General features: G+C 40.1%; 1 protein-coding gene across 4 annotated transcripts in view; it reads right to left on the bottom strand.

The window, feature by feature from the left end:
- Nucleotides 1–3,047: 3,047 nt before the first annotated feature.
- The window catches only part of pard3bb (par-3 family cell polarity regulator beta b), a 235,392-nt gene continuing 220,494 nt past the window's right edge, over nt 3,048–17,945 (bottom strand). For 2 of the 4 annotated variants that reach the window (XM_069662799.1, XM_069662801.1), the window contains exons 24-26: nt 8,318–8,542; nt 8,007–8,117; nt 3,048–7,828 (exon numbers count right to left, since the gene is read on the bottom strand). In XM_069662799.1, the coding sequence (XP_069518900.1) occupies nt 7,714–7,828; nt 8,007–8,117; nt 8,318–8,542 (451 nt within the window). In that variant the 3' untranslated portion in view covers nt 3,048–7,713. Of the gene's footprint in view, nt 7,829–7,995; nt 8,118–8,317; nt 8,543–17,945 lie in introns of all 4 variants that reach the window. The other 2 variants (XM_069662800.1, XM_069662802.1) reach the window with 2 other exon arrangements.

The following is a 17,945-nucleotide window of genomic DNA, read 5'->3' as shown; positions in this document are numbered from 1 at the left end:
TACAATGGCTTCGAATGATTATTAAACCTACTAATAATAACTGCTAATAATTACAGCATGCCAAACATGCCCTGGGAGGGAGGTTGGAGCAATTACACAGCCAGTCAGTCAGAGAGTAGTTCATGCAGTCAGTCAGTGAGTCAATCAGACAGTCGCTCAAAACAGCTTCAGAAAAAAAACAGCATGGGCCACTCTGTCAGCTATTTGTCAGGAAACCTGGGAGTTGTGGTTTGGTGTCATTTATAAAACTCATTAAATCTGCATTAAGTGATCGTGACGAGCGGACGGACATCTCCCCAGATTCTCACGTCTTAAAGGAGCTCAAGACAAATAAGAATTTTAATATGTGTTTGCTTAAGAAATTGTGTCTACCACATCCACAATGCAATCCAATAGAGGTCCTTTTCTTTGGCACTTCCTGATATTTTTACTTTTGACTGTTTTCACCCATTTCCTCTGGGAGCTGGCTGAGCTTTTCTAAAATAGTTACAAAACCCTGAAATTTGCAGTCCTAATTCGACTTTAGGAAACAAAGCTAACCATATATAACTACAGAAAGCAGCTCAGCTAATTGATAGTTATAAGTTAAGGCAACCAGATCCAATGTAGACATTTGCACCGATCAGCCATGACATTATGACCACTGACAATTGTTATTATCTAGTTACAATGGCCCCTGGCAGAGGGCGGGATATGTTAGGCAGCAAGTGAACATTTTGTCCTCAAAGTTGCAATGGAAGAAGGTGGCCTGGTTCTTTTACATCATGTGGATGGCCAGGTGCGCGTTACCTGGGGAAGACATGGCACCAGGATGCACCATGGGAAGAAGGCAAGCCGGTGGAAGCAGTGTGAGGCTTTAGGCAATGTTCTGCCTGGAAACCTTCGGTCCTGCCATTCATGTGGATGTTACTTTGACACGTACCACCTACCTAAGCATTGTGGCCTCTTCCAGCAGAATAATGCTTCCTGCCACACTGCAACAATGGTTCAGGAATGGTTTCAGGAACATGACAACGATTTCAAGGTCTTGACTTAGCCTCCAAATTCCCCAGATCTCAATCTAATCGAGCATCTGTGGGATGTGCTGGACAAACAAGTCTGATCCATGGAGGTCCCACCTCGCAACTTACAGATACTTAGAGGATCTGCTGCTAACGTCTTGGTGCCAGATATCAGAACACTTTCACAGGTCTAGTGTAGTCCATGCCTCGATGGGTTAGGGCTGTTTAGGTGGCAAAACCAAAACAGGCGGTCCTACACAATATTAGGCAGGTGGTCAAAATGTTATGGCTGATCGGTGTATATGGAATCACAAGGATAGAATGAGATTGCAATAGAATGAGATGAATGCATGATGACAAGTTTCAAACATAGGGCAACTATAGCTGTGCAGAAACTAATGTTTCATTCTGCTGTTTCAGTAAGATCTCACAATCTTTTGATACCAACCCAAAGTACAGTACTTGCTGAGTGAGTGTGGAGTGTAACCTGTAAAGACCTGTAAGGAGATTTTTCTCCATCAGTACCTTTATAGGTTACATGCTAGCAAACTACTGTCTGAGGACCCCACTGTAGTTCAGTTTCTTATCATCTAATAAGTTGAAAGTTCACTTTTTTCTTTCTTGAGTTTTTTTGTAAGGTGAAACAAAAGAGGAATTTGTTTTAAGACTCTGAAAGCTACCAAGGAGCTGCAATGGTTAGCGCTGTTGCCTCATAGCTAGAGGGTTCCTAGTTCAAGTCCTAGAGTTTGCAGGTTCCCCCTGGGCACTCCAGCTTCCTCCCACAGTCCAAAGACATGCTTGTTAGGTTAATTGGTGGCTCTAAAATCTCCCGTAGGTGTGAAGGTGTCTCTATGTGTCGGCCCTGCGATTGGCGATCAGTCCAGGGCGTACCTCGCCTCTCACCCAATGACAGCTGGAATAGGCTTCAGCACCCCCACGAACCTGAACAGGATAGACGGTGTAGATGATGGATGGATGGAAAGCTAACAAGATCTCTGCGGTGTGGATTTAGTGTGAATTCTCATTGAGGTCAGCTGCAGCAGCAACATTTTATTTGCACAACGAATCTTTAAATACCAGTTAGCATTTGGTCCTTTCAACCAACCATCCACTCGGCAAAAAAAAAGCTGTGGAATCATCAGTTTATTAGTCAGTTAATCAGTCTGTCCGACGATCAGTTGTTCAGTCCGTGCACACTCTTTTCATTTGCTCCATTTCAGTGACAAGTCCATCCAGACAGCGTGCAGAAGTACACTGCAATTAATCTCTTGAACTAATTTAAGTTCTGACATGCATTAACACAAACTCCACTACTTAAATAGCCACTCAGAATATTCAATGCTGAAAATACACAAACACACGCAGACACACTTTGCAGATCCATACCACACACAGTGCACAAAATAAACCTTGGCATTGACTCGGGAAAATTTAATTACTTCCTCTCTCTAACCATTGGCTGAGAGGTTTGGGATATGCTAATTAAGCCTTGACTGATAAAACATTCCCTTGGCTTCTGTGTCTCATTACTACTAACTTCTGTGATTGCAGCCCGAGTCCAGCACCCATAGTGTCTGATAAATAAGAAGCACCTTAAGCCACAGCCTGTGACTAAATGCTTATTAATGGCAGGGAGGGATATGACCCAACAGTGCGATGGCACCACGCCAGAGAATCTTAAAAAACTTTCTGCCACAATCATCGCACCTTATCTCCTTTTTTAAATTGATAATTAGTCTTGCATTAATTGGAGGCCAACATCTATCTCTTATCACAAAGGTACAATTTATCAGCAGCTTAAATGATGGACTAAATTGGGTTGGCAATGTTAATGATTCACCTTGCCGTGTATAGGGGACATGAGGGAAATCAGTTCTCCTGACTCATATTTAATTAACCTTAGCAGATGTGCTGGGCAGGCATTGTGGCTTAAAAAAGAAGTACATGCTAAAACATTTAAAGTATGACATCTGAGGCAGATTCTGTTTTCAAATGAATATTTTAATGCAAAAGAGATGTTTTATACATAAATATAAAATGTAGGAAAACAATAGTAGAAATCATTGTTATTGTATTATTACAAAATAAGAGTTTCTTTCTTGGATTTTTGGTTACAAGCAGTCAAATAGAAAATGTTATACTTCTACGACAGAGAGGTTGTTTAGTTGGTTCCTTCATATGCTGGTCTCTCACGCCTATATTCCACAGGATCCGTGTCCACTGCGTTTTGTGTCCGACGCTCTGCTCCCTCAAAAATACGCAATTTTTGAGGGAGGCCGCTTCAAGAACGCATCCAGTCATTTCAAAATAAAACACCATGTACAGACTCCCGTTTTTATATCCCATATCAAAATGACATCATAACTGGAGTCAATCAATCAGTCAGAGGTCCCAGAGGTTATTCTACGCCATAGACGACGAGTTTACACTCGGAACGTAGGGAACATGGATCCTGTGGAATCCAGGTATCAGAGGGAGAACCAGGAGTACCAGAACTCTTCATATACACGACTCTTGTGAGTACCTTCAGCTTGTGCAACTCATACCATACTGTCAAACACCATAGAGCCAAACTAACAGAATGTCTGATTTGTTAACCATGCTATGCTTTGTCTTTTATTTGTATTTTTCTTTTCTAAAAAAGTTTGCTTGTACAGTTAATTCTTTCAATGTAAATGTCACATATAAAGTGTAGAAAAAACAAACATAAGCTAAAATTTGTGGGGTGGGGGTTGGGGGAGGGTACCTCTTTCTTACAGTAGCACGGTAACAGCGGTCAAACTCTCTGTGGCTCTCATACACCCAACCAACAACACAGACTATCTTTAAAAAGAAATACATAGAAAAATAAATGCTTGTGAAAAGTAACAAGTGAGTGAAATGTGTACTAATATAAGAGGAGTAACAATAATACAGCTTCATGTAATGTTCACAGCTCAATACACCGTAGCTCAGCAAAGCTCTGCCAGGCACTGACCAGCATTCAGATACATGGCTAAGAAGGCATCTCTTCATTTGGATAACTCTGTCCTAAAGAAGCGCGATAGATTTTTGATTTTATGATTGACACCAAAATCATCCATTACAATACAGTCTATTGTAACTGTCCAAACTAAACTGACCTTTTGGTAATGCATACCTTTGTTTTGGTAAACTGGTTACAGTTTCACACACAAGTCAACAGTTTAGTTTTTAATGCATCATCTCCTGGAAGGTCCTGGGAGTATAAAATAATCTGCTTTATCCTTATCATGTTGCTCATGTTTTAAAGTTCACCGAGACATTAACAAACCAATACCATTGACCTGTTGTAAGTTTTGTCACAGCTCAAGATGACCAATGTTAGTGCTTATGTGCTAGCCAATGTTAGCACAGAGCAAAGGAGGGAATTACCTAAAGGAGCATGTGATTTATTTTGGCGTCAGCTCTCGTTACTTGATGTGTGAGTTGACCACCTAGCCACTCACCAAAAAATATGGTTTATTATGGTACATTCAGTAACACTTTGACAGTTTTATTTTCATACTGCTGCTTTAAGTCATAATAGCATGAAAAAGTATTTGAAAGTAATTCCCTAAGTCACTACATTCTATCGATCCAAGCCCACTCCACTGACCCTCCTCCTACTGAAGATCAACTGACGCCAAAATTTTCCTGAACTTTTATTCTTTGCTTTGTTCTCTTCTTGTTTGAAAACTCTCTGAATCAAACTACTGTGAATCACAAAGGCTTCTGGGTCATTGCACTGCATCTGATCAAACCACCTCTTCCACCTCCCTCCATCCCTCTGTACTTTCAGTCTATTACTCGTTTCTTTAATCTCTCTTTAGCAATACGCTTCTTCCCCCCTCTACATTCTTTCATCCTTTTACAATTGCGTTGTTTTAGTCGTTGTAACTCATCCCTCCTACCTGCCTGCCTACTTTCCTCTTTTCAAACACAATTTAGATCAAACAAACAAATGAGATGATTTTTTTAGACAAAATCTACTTCACATTCTTTGCATTGGTTTCAGTCAAATGACACTCAACATTCACTTCAGTGGGATTTCATCCTCAGTCACATTAACAGAAAAGCAATTCACCTAATCCTGAAATGTCATTTTGAGTGTTTAATCTCCATTGAAATGAATACTGCTGAGCTCTGTGGAGCGAAACACAGAAATGTTAAGCTAGGCTCTAACTCTTAGTTACACTTAATTGATGGTTCAGTAAGTGGCTAAATGGATATACACTATGGTGCAGAACTGAGAAGAGCACTCTGAGGCTCAATTCATGTTTCAACAGGACTTGTGTCCACTTCAGCACACAGTGACGCCTACACCACCAGGTCACAGATATGTGCCGTGATCATCCATCACATCCAAACTACAGTACATGGCATACACAGACACCACAAAGACAGAGAGGCTGCCAGGTTATGCAGAGTGAAAATGAGCTCGGAAACTGGACGGTTGCCCAAACAAGAGAGGCCTTTTTTAACAGTAAGGACTTACTCTGCTGCAGCGTAAAAATGGTAATATGTGACACAACGGCCCATCATAGTGGTTTTAGATTAATTGTGTGAAACAAAGAACTTTTTTCAGTTCTTTGTGTCATGTAAAGCTGCACGGTGGTGCAGTGGTTCGCGCTCTCACCTCACAGCTAGAAGGTTCTGAGTTCGAGTCGCAGTTCAGATGTAGGGGGCCTGTCCGTGTGGAGTTTGCATGTTCTCTATACTCATGCGTGGGTTCCCTCAGGGTACTCGGCTTCCTCCCACAGTCCAAAGACATGCTCGCTTTTAATGGTTTAAGGTTCATTGGTGACTCTAAATTGCCCGTCGGTGTGAATGTGAGCATGAAAGGTTGACTGGCCATCAGTCCAGAGTGTACCCTGCCTCTCGCCCAATGACAGCTGGGATACGCTCCAGGCCCCCACGACCCTGAACAGAATAAGTGGTTTAGATAATGTATGGATGTTTCATATAATCAAATTTTTGCTCAATACTTGTTCTGTACAAGTAATTGTACATTGCTCTATCAAGCACCATTGCAACGTACATTCACCGGCCACTTCTTTAGGTACACCTGAAAAATCGAATGTAATCCAATACACCAGCTCAGCCATAAGATTTGCTTTTATGTTGTCTGTAATGTACAGGCTTTTTTCTAAGCCGTCATAGAGGTGTTAATCCAATGATATTTCAGTGTCAAGGTCATAATTGATGCTGAGGCTGTACTGAGCTGCATTATATATATTCAGAGGTGTTTCTAATACTCCGGACCCCTCAAGTATGTAGATAGGGGGGAAAAAAATTTAGAGACACATCTCAATAATACTAACTATAACCATGGCAGTGTTGTTGTATAGAACTGCAGTAGATTTTTCAGGTGTACCCAATGAAGTGGCCAGTGAGTTTATGTGCTCCTCTAAGATCAGAGATGTTATGTTATGATGATGAAACAAACACTGCAACACTAGAATATACTAAGAGTAAGGGAAGAAGCAGCAATAAAAATCTGTTACAGTGTAAATAAAGTGTTGGAATTATAGTGATTTTCTGTATTTCCTTGTTTGGATTTATATTTTTGTCATGATTTATTGATTTCATGGTAGTCTTGTTCTTAAAAACAGTGTACCCCAGATTTCGTACATTCAAATAGAGGTCATGTCAAATAAAGTGTACTATTCAAAGACAACTAAAGGTCTAATAGTGCTTATTAGTTAGGATCACTTTAAAAAAGGGACAGGGTCATCCGAACACGATGCACATTCCAGACATTGTTTCAGATTAGTAATAAACTCAGTCCTGTGCTAAATGATGTATTTTAACTCATCTCAACTGAGAATAACATGTTGGATAAAAATGACAGGCAGTCATAGCATTATTAAAAATATATTAGTACAAGTAATTATTCATACTGTGTGTTAGGGTGCTTCAGTGCACTTCAATTATTCAAATAAGTTTCCTCATTTCAGAGACAAAACAACACTGTAGGTGAAATGTTAGACACGAGCCATAACAATAAGATCTGTTCTATCAAAAGTATCGGTAAAGTGGTTTGGCAGGTGAGACAACAGGTCTCAAAATGCACCTAATAAAGGAAAACATTATCGAATTTAAATCCTGTGCAGAGAGTTTGAATTTAATCTGGCATGGAAGGATATAAAGTTTTATAAGTGAAGGGTGTTTTTTAGCCTCAAGAATAAATTTGGGTTAAATACTGACACTCAAATTTGTTATTTATCTCTGTGAATTTGACACGTTTACAAGGCTAACATGTCACTACATGTTATAAATTAATATTGTACTTTCCGTCTTCTTCGTGGAGCAGCAGCAGTGAACCACCTTATAAATATGAGTAAAAGAGCTGTTTGTGTTCCTTTATTTCCCTAATTTAAATGGGTCTAAAACCCTTTGTAGCGCAGAGTATAGTGAAACCTAAAAACGTTGCCAATTTTTTACTCTCGGAAGACTCAAAGCAATTTAAATGACTTCAAACAACAAGACATTATGCACGCACAGGCCACTCTATAATTAACCTCCTTTACCTTGCTTGTCTGTGTATTACCATATACTTCAAACAGCTGAGACAATGTTTGATAATGATGGTGATTCAAATCACACCATTTAGAGGTGTCAACTCTGTTTCTTTCTAGTACCAGAAGCATGAGAGCTACACGACACAAGGCAGTTAGCATTCAGCTCATTTCCATGTCTGGACCTGATCGCTCTACACAGCTGCAGTCATGGCATTCTTCTGTCTCGGGTTGGTTTGGTGTTGCTGTGGCTGTCTTCCTCCGTCCCCAGTATAGCCATAGTGGTCGGGACCCGGATCCACCAGGTGCCTGTAACCATTAAACATGTCTTTTTAAGATTTATTCAGAGAGTGGATTTTTGTGGCCTTACTTAAAATGTGCAGGGTGCATTTTAAAATATTGATTTTTAAACACTCCTCAGGTGTTAAAATTAATCAACTTAGGATTTAGGAATTTCTTGGACCATCTGTACTCACAGATCCCCTACCTGTAGCCTCCACCCCCAGTTCCACGCGTCATAGTGTCGTACCGTTGACCTCTAAGTGGAGGGATAGGAGATGGGGGTACATCCTGCCTCAAGGGGCCTCTCTGCTGGGAGCTACGAGCACACGACAAAATGTCAAACTTTATTAAAATATGATTAAACAGAGTGATAAAAGCTAATTTTAGCCTTTTGAATGAGCAAAGTTCACAAAAACTTTTAGAAAACTCATAATTTCTGACTCATTTCAGAGTATAACATTTGTCCACAGCATTATGGGTCATAAGATATGAAGCAACTTCCTTGCTTTTAATTACCTTGGGTGTGGGTAGTACCCGGGGTCCATGCCCCGGGGGTCCATGCCCCGGGGGTCCATTTGCCGTGCATATGGCTGGCTGGAGGGGTAGCCTGAGTAAGGTGGTCCAGGGTTGGGGTTAGGGTAGGACGGGGACTGAGGGTATCCTTGTGGGGCCTGAGGAGGTCCTGGGTAATGACCTGACCAGGGCTGCATGGGGTGGTCAGCTGGATCCAACGGACCTCGTCTGGAGAAAAAACAAATGATGGCATGTGAAGTGAGATTTCTTTTCTTCAAGTAATAATCTCAAAGATTTTCATTTAAATAAATGTCTGTTTAGTCACTAGCTATTGCCGAATGAGGTAACACAATGGTGATTGAGCCTATGGCCCACTGATGAAAGCCTTTGCATTTGCAGTATTACAGACTGGGTGTCTGGTGCGACTTTCGCAGAAAAAATCCCAAGCGGCGCCTAGTTAGTGACGCGTTTTCCATCACCCAGCAGAGGTTGGTCTGCCAGAGAGGGTAGGCCGAGTGTCCGCAAATAAACAGTAATCTACTATGGCTGAACAAACAAAGAAAAGATCGATGACTATAGATACAACTTCAAAAATAAGTGAAAATCCAAAGAAAGAGAAACAAATTTGACGCTCAGATGAAGGCAAACAGTCTAAAAAGGAAAGCGACCATCAGCGAGGGAAATCGAGAGTTACAACCGGAGCCAACCGTGGACGTCACACATGCAACACTGTGTGGATATCTGGGAAGTGTGCTCCCACAATTACCATTTATCGCCATAGGTGCCAAAGAGAACGAAACTGAGATCTTCGAGATTACAGCTTTAAGTGTTTTCAAGTTGCACTGCAAAAACAGCGGTAGATCAGTACAGGTGAAATCGCTCCCTTAAATCTGGGGTAGGCAACTATCCAAGTGTAGAAATTTCACTGCCACTCCCTACGGACACATGAATGTGCTCTACCTCACTCATCATGGAGTGCAGTGGAACTACTTTTCTCAGCCATTCGGATCTCACTAGCAAGTAGCTAAACAAAAAATCAAGTAAGCCATTAAATAATTTCATTTACTCCGATGGAATGATTAGACGGGCCAATTACAGACCTGTGACAGCCACCGATACCAGATTTTGTACGTTTTTATATCACTTGATTTATTGATTGCTGTCGAGACGTAAAGAGAATTTCAACAAATGTAACAGAAATTGCCCCCAAAATAAAGCGGCAACCCTAACTTTAACTGACTGACATTGAGGAAAATGCAGTTTCCCATGACTTATCTCTTAGAAAATAGTTAGTGCCTTCTTGTTAATAGTTTTGAGCTTCCTTTTCCCTTGCAAATGTGAGGTCAATGACAATAAATCACATCATAATGTTCAAAACAGACAATATTTCACTTTTTTGTACTATTATGTTCGAAGGACTATGGCTGTTTCGACTGTGTGGTTAATGGAAAAAGAATCTGTGGGCATCTTGTTATTATTTTTATTAAGACATGAACCTGTGTGAAGAGAAATAAACATGTTTGACTGCATGACACCACTACATAGATGCAGTTTGAACCTCCCTCTCTGCACCAAATCGCTCAAAATAAAACAAATCATCAACCACCTGCTGGCACTGTGAACATCATGTTCGAGTTTGCCGTTTGTTTGTTTGTGATGTTCTTTTCATGACTTTTAATAAGAAAAATATCAGCAAATTCTAATGCTGCATTTATTGCCAGTTTCTCCAGCAACTCTGTTGACTAATTGGATCAAATATTCATGAAAACCTGCTGAAAACTACTTATTTTGGAAAAGAGAGGAAGAGAGGCACACAAACAGCCAACAGCCAGTCCCAGCCAAAGATCACATAGCAACACAATATAAGTGACATGTGACAGTTTTAAGTAGACTAGGGCTCAGCTAACATGCACGCAAACACACACAGCTGTGGTAATCCAGTCCAGTCCTGCTAATAGATATCGATGTCTTGTGCCCAGTGGAAAGCAAGTACACAAACATGTGTCATCCACATAGCTCACATTATGAGGTATTACATTTTATCTCTCTGTCTTTCTGTCTCTTCATCTGTCTGCATTTCTTTCCCATCCTTTCTCCATCTACTAATCAGCCTCATTTCCCGTCTCCCCTTTTTTATTTGTTTTTCAAACCTCCCTTGAATCAAACGCATGTTATTTTTGTATGTCCATTCAAGCATGTTCATAAACGTGGCTTAAATGTGTGCATGTGTGAAATATCCCTATTTTTATTTCATTCTTACTTACAGTTCTGATTAATACACTTGAAAATAATGTGTGCTGAAGCATGCACTTGTGTTTAAATGTGTTCACAGCAGAATCATGTTACTCTCACAGAGTATCATAATGACACTTAGCATTGATATGCATAGTTGAGTGGGTGGGGCTCAGCAGCCTACGACCAAATGCAGAGTTGACCTGTTGCCTGGAGATAATGTTCATGTGCACCCAACCACAGAGACAGACTGACTGAATCAGACACAGCAGGTTTGTACATAAATACTTGCACAGAGGGCACCCACACACACACGCACACACACGCACACACACACACACACACGCACACACACACACACATACACACACACACACAAAGTGCTGGTGGTCTCCACGCTGACGCCTGTGTGTGTCAATTTGGGTGGTCAGCAGTGGAAAGAGTCTAACTAGCTACATGCCCATCATGTTTGGGATGTCTGCTTCTGCCTCTCTTGGCTCCATATCCGCTTTGAGCGTGTGTGTGTGTGTGTGTGTGTGTGTGTGTATGAGAGCACACACACACACACACACATAACATTTCTGCTTCTCTGTCAACTCTCCTGTCAACCTGTCGTTCATACGTCTTCTGGTTTTTTCGACTTATTCTGCTACACTTACTGTATGTCACTTGCTGTAAGTGAATCAGCTTCGTGTCTCGAATGTCTCATTTTTGATATCCACACCCGTTTTGTGTGCTACTCTCCTGCTGGAAAACCGACCAACACGTCAGTCTGCCAGCTGCCCCGTGCGTCCATGCTTGCGTCTGCGTCTTTCTCTCTCTTTTTATGACTACAAGTCTGGGTAGCAAGCTAATCTGCGTAGCCATCTCTGAGCCTATATATCTGTGTAAATGAGTTTGTCAATTTGTCACTCAGCACTTTGCCAGATAATGTCACCAAGGCAGCGATAAGGGCATAGGAGAGGTGAGGGGAGGTGAAAAGGAAGGACTGAAAGGAAAGAAGACAGATTTAAATAGAAAGTGTAAAATAAAAGTTAAGGGGGAGTTATTAAGGGGCGATACAGATAAAAATCAAGGGTATGAAGGGAAGTATATATGTGAGGAAGATAAAATTAAGTAGCAGTATGCAGTCAGTATGCATCTGTAAATGAATGCATGAATACATGCGTTGTCAGCAGCATGTATAAGCAAATGCATGTCCTATACATAACCAGCTGCACCTGATGTGCAATGATTCATTGTCATTTTAATGCTTTTAATCATTTCGCTTCATTAGAATACTAGATGTCTTTATGTCGAAACAAAGTAAACTGTACACTGTAAAATGTACTAACCATTATTTGTATTTGTGACAAATCAATAGGACAAAAATGAGAACGGAAGAAAATAAGGGATGTATGTGTTGGGGGGAGGGATCTCTGCCTTGTGACAATGTTATACTCATCTTAAAGAAATCAAAGACAACATAGAAAACACTGACAGTCAATCAGATCTCTGAGAAGCTTGGGGTTTAACAGGAGTTGGATATAGCTGGAAAAATAAAAAGTAAAGATAAGCTGATTTTTGAGTAAGTTGCAGGTTGATTAAGATTGAAGAAAAATAGCTTTTTGCAGTTTTATTTAACTTCATGTAAGGGACAGGCTTGGGGAGTAACAGAATACAAGTAATGGCTGTATTCTGTTACAGTTACAGAAATAAGAGGTAATAAGATTACAAATTAATTTATTAAAAATGGGGATTACTAGCAGGATTACAATTTTAAAATACATTTTAGAATGAAGTCGATATAATACCAAAGATGCTCTCAAAGTTGCCATCAACAGTCTATAGTTACCATGGCCTATGGTGAAAAAAATGTTTTCACTGGGTGGAATTTTCACCATCATTTTGTCTTCAAAGGAGAAAATGGGAGCAATATCAAAGTAAGTGCAAGTTGTGCCTTCCTGTGAAAATGCTGCCACTATCCAAGGACTCGACATCTAATTTAAAGAAACATTAACAGACAGTTAAAGTAGTAGTGTAGTTGCTGTTCACACTAAAGAAGTTGTGTGAACAGCATACATAACAAAGCACATTTAAATGCGCATAATTATTGCTCTCAATTTAAACGGGCATTTGTGAATTACAAAAGTATTGAAATTAATTTTCTCTTGTCTTTAATTGCAGATTTAGTATTGAAGTAATCCAAAAGTAACTGAAAGTAATCGGTTATGTTATTTCAAAATTGTGATACTTGGATTAGGTTACTGATTACCCTTTTTAACAGCTAATTAGTAACTCTATCGGAATACATTTTTAAAAAAACCCCTCCAGACCCTGGTAATGGATAGTGTACAGAGAGCGAGTTGTTAAAGTGGAAAGAAACCCTGGCAGTGACGCACGATCCTACGGGTGCAGGGGGCTTATCTTAGCCTGAAGGGTTCTTTAAACTTTCTTTATTAATTTACAAAATTATTATTATTTTTTTATGTTGAATAACCTCCATGGCAACAAAAAAGTCTATAAAGATTCTTTCTTAAACTAAACATATCCACTGATGGTGTGTAGGCGACCGCATGAACCACTGCAGCATCAGATTGAGGTTTTTGCCTTTTAACTGTCTAAACCCACTAACACCCGCTAACACCCGGCTTTTTTGCTGAATGAGAAAGGCTTCAATCGGCATTCAGAACCGGGTCAAATGCCTCTGCAGTAATTATCGCCTCGGCTCCGATCAGCATTGATGGGAACACAAAACCTGTGTCGACACGCTAATCTCCGCCCCCTTTGTTTGTTCCACTTTGTTTTTCAGTATGTCTGTCCTCTTCGATTCTGATTTCTCTGTCGTGCAGCTCCATGTGTCTTTAAATCTCTCCTGGTTTTGCTGTGCTGTTTTCCTCTTTTCTTTTCTTCCCACTGTGACACAGTAAAAGGGCGGATGTTAAATGTACCAGATCTCTTTCTACAGATTGATATGACTTGCATAGCAACCAGGCATGTAATCAGAATTCTGTCTGTAGCAGCATGCTATACAGAAATAGCAGACTGTCGAATGCAAGTATTCCACTAATCCCTGCCATAAATCATTTTAATAAGACACTGTATCTCTTGGACTGTTGGCCTGACACAAGTCAAATGCACAATTTTCTAACTGGTTTCAGAGTTTTAGTCATAAGTGAACATAACATTTCCACTGATAATGAAAATAATTATTAGTCACAGCCTAAGAAACTCCTGAGAGTTGCCATATTGGGAATAAAGTGGAAATCCAGTGGGCTCTTGAGGGAATTCTTTGTAAATCCGGTGGCAAGTTTGGAATTCTCCCTCCAGGAACCCAGTCAGCACAGCACAGCAGCTGGGGATTACAGGGTAATGAGGATGGAAGCCATTACACACACACACACACACACACACACACACAGAAAATCACACAGTATGAGAACTAAAACACTTATGTAGACAGACACACACAAAAAAATGTCATGCATAAACACACAGAGAACACACACACACAAAGAAAACCATAGCTTAACTGCACTGCTAGCTGCTAATCACCCCCTCCCAAACCACACGTACTCTGGAGGAGGCAAATTGGCACACAGCTGGAGAGGAGTTAAGACCAAATGAGGAGGCTGGTGGTCTCTGTGTGTGTGTCTATCTGTGCTATTGTGTGTGTAAGAGAGAGACAGATAGAAAGATGCAAACAGATGTAATGAATGAGAGCAGTTTCCTGGCATATGCAACATCTAGTTTAACACAATAGAGCGAGTAATCAACGCAAAACGAAAGAATTGAAAAGTTTCCAAGCAGAACACAAAAGCCACTGGGGGCTCACTTTGAAGTGAAATCAACTATGCAATACCTGTTTAGGGGAGGCCTATTTAACCTTATGTAGATAGAGCAGTCAGAGTACACAGGTTATATATCTGAAAGGATAATTGGAATGATTTCTGCAGGACTGACAGTAATTGAGAGTAATGTGAGCTGCTCTAATTCCCCGGTATTTAAGAGATTTCTGATGGATTTTCGAGGAAACAAGGAGTCGTTATACGTCTTCTGCACCTGCCTCGCTCCCTCACACACACTTTCACTAACTCGTCTTGAAGGGCTGGATACAGCTGTTATACCAGTGGAAACACACTCACGGAGTCATAGCCATCGCTCATCCCAGCCTGTCTAAGAGAGACACAAATGTCTTTAAGAAGGAGACACAAGACGCAGCACTGTGACACAACACATTAAAGAACTCCTGAGAGCCAATGACAGCCGCTTCACAGATGGATCGTCTCAATAAAAGCAAAGCACAAACACAAACAACAAGTCGCCTGAAAATGAGAGGAGAGGAAAAGTTTAAAAGGAGAGGGGGAGGGGGAGGGTTCCAGGAGGTGAGAAAGGGAGGAGGGAGGGATATAAAGGGGAAGTAAGGAGTGATATTCAAAGTGAGTGTAAGAGGAGCGAAGGAAAGAAGAGAAGATAAACTACTGCAGCTTTAATTCAGTTATTTCTTTATGAGTCTATATAGTAGCGAGTCCTCACCTTGTGTTGATGTGCACTTAAAACTGATTTTAGCTTTGAGCTTTGGAAAGTACTTCATATATTCAAATTGCATTCAACAGTGTCAGATTCTTTGTCAATGAGAGTCACGATTTTTTGACAGTGCGGTAATAAAACAGATTAATAGCTCAAATTGTTCCACAACTGCTGTCGTAATGTCATTTGGTGAGGCGCAGTGAAAATGGAGCCGCTGTGATCTAATGTCCCTGGAGTTAAACTAAGTTTAACTAAGTTCCATCTTCCTAATGTGATACTTCATTATGAAGCTTTAATCACAGACGCATCACAGTCCAAACAATGAGGCAATAAAAGCCTAAGTGAGAAATAATGAAGGGTGGAGGAATATTTTATCTTCAGGACGAGTAGGAGAAGAGAGGAGCGTTTATTTGTAGGAAGATTGCACTGGAATGAAAATGAAACATGAGTCACAGCTTCTTTTTTTAAGTTTAATATTCATTTTGAACTGCTTAGTGAGCTCAGTATCTCAATATACAGTAAATTATAGGATTGATTATCTCTGAAATTAACTTTACAGATGTCTAATAGAACTGCCAACAGTCAAAATGTCTTTATATATAAAAAATATTTTTTCTTAGGTAGACAACTACGCCTTTAGATGCCCTCAACTGATAATATTATATAATAAACAGCAATTTTAAGAGAAAAAAGTCTTGCTTTTGACTTTCCTGAATCAAGCGGAAAAGTCCTTCAAAATCAAATGTTATCACCTGATCATCATGGGGATGCTGAGATATAATTACAGCGTGTGTTGTTCCTTACTACTAGGTTTACTACACTGTTAATAAAATTTTGATAATAAATGTTCGCCAACAACCACTTATTCCTCGCCGAAGACGTGACGTTGATGATCTAAAAATAGATCGTTGATAATAAAAACTCTGAGGACACCAGCCACACAGGTGATGATGTCCCAAAGTGGCAGCTTGACAACAACGTACGCAAAACAAACAGGTATCACGAAGGTGGCTGTGAACTTCATCTGTTAACTGGCTTTCTGCTTCAGGCTCTGTGTGCCAGAAAAAGGGGTGTGTTACACGTCATTTGACGCTTTTCCACACAAACAGTCAGACTGAACACTGCTGCTGCAAATAAGGCAGGAGAGGAATGTGCAGTTTGTGCTACTGCAACTTCACGGCTTCGTTCTGTGTCTTTACATGCGTGACGATACGTTCCAAAAGTTTCCATATACACATAACTTCAGCTGAGGATCGATATTAGCTGTGGAGAACATTGTCAGGAAATAATTAATTAAAGGACGGCGCTGTACAGCAGATTAAAGCTGTATAAGGCTGATTGAATTAGTTTAAAGAGAGAAAATGTTTTGACTAAAGTAATGATAAAAATGACTTTTTATACTTTTTACACTAAAACTATAAAGTGTAAAAATGTGACTACAACTAATAATCATTTTCGTCTTAAGACTAAGACTAAATCTAAAACAGCTGCCAAAATGAACACTGCTTTACTACAATGTGTTTCCACCGCATCAAGCAGGCAGAGTTTTAGGCATCACACAGAAAGGGAAGGCACGCAGCATGATTGACAGTTGTCTTTGTTTGGCTAAGTAAAACCACACACAGCTGATGTGTGAGCCTACAGTATGGTACAGTATATAGCATCTGGAACTGTGGTAACTGTGAGAAGTGTAAAAACAAACTCCTAACAAGACAGAGCTGAGTCATTAAGAGAGACGCCTGAAGCAGCACAGAGAGGTTCTTCGGTTTTATTAGGAGAAGGCCAATAAGACACTAAGCTGTTTTCCTACTTATGCTTAAGTGGTTACATACTGTTGGCCTGCGTGTGGATGTCAGAGATGGTATTCTGTTGGTTCAGCTGTCAATGTGGTTTGTGTTGGTAATTGTGTGTGTGTGTGTGTGTTAAGAGACCCCAAACCCCAGACCCCTTTAAGTCACATGATACTCCATCAGTTCCCACCAAACCCTCAGAGGAAAGGGTCAAAGGCTAAGGAAGGGTATTATCAGCCAGGATTAGGAAGCATACCAAATACATAGACATAACAATCAGACTATCATCCACCATTTGGTGAAGTTAACAACCATTTGGTTGAGGACTGGACTGTTGATAACCTTGCAACACCAGTTGACTCAAAGCTATCTTAATGTTTTATGTTAAGACATCACTAAGGCGGTTAAAAACTGCTGATTTTGCCTTTATATTCTACACAATAGGCCTGCAACGTAAGCCAGTAGTAAACAAAATTAGCTGTGGCTAGCTAGTGTAGGCTTCTTTTAGTACTTAATTATGTGCTTGTTGAAAGCTTTGTCTCCAGCTGACTTTTTAATATTTCAAGGTGATTCATTTGAAAGAAAAAAAGATGGTAAAAGGGTTCTAAATATGCACATAAAAAGCATGAAATCATGCTGAAAAACTAAACGTTCATCCTCCAGACAAAAACTCCTCACCAGCTGACGACCCCTAGCAGATGTATTTTAAGAAACAGGGCTATCTGTGTACACAGGAGAGTGCTTGGTGGCCCTATTATTATAACATTATTATAATTATGACTTTAGCTGTAAAGTAGAGTTGTATATTTATATTTATAATTAACATTATATTAGACGCTTATTAGAAAAAAACATATTTGGACAAGTAACAAAGCACTTTGACTTTTGATTTAAAGAGGTACTACACTCTTAAAGTGATAATCTAGAAGATTTTCAATGAAATAAAAGTCTGTTAAGTCACTATTTATAGCCGAATGAGGAAACACAATGAAGATTGAGCCTATGGCCTGCTAATTAAAGCCATCTGCGGACTGGATGACTGATGCGACTTTTGTGGAAAAAATCACAAGCGGCGTTTTCCATCATCCAGCAGTGGTTGG

Source organism: Semicossyphus pulcher, unplaced genomic scaffold, assembly GCF_022749685.1.
Source record: "Semicossyphus pulcher isolate SPU_LCO1_2020_fin unplaced genomic scaffold, fSemPul1.0.p SCAF_15, whole genome shotgun sequence".
NCBI classification, from domain to species: Eukaryota; Metazoa; Chordata; class Actinopteri; order Labriformes; family Labridae; genus Semicossyphus; species Semicossyphus pulcher.
Note: the sequence above shows the minus strand (reverse complement) of the source record. Positions and strands in the feature narration are given on the sequence as shown.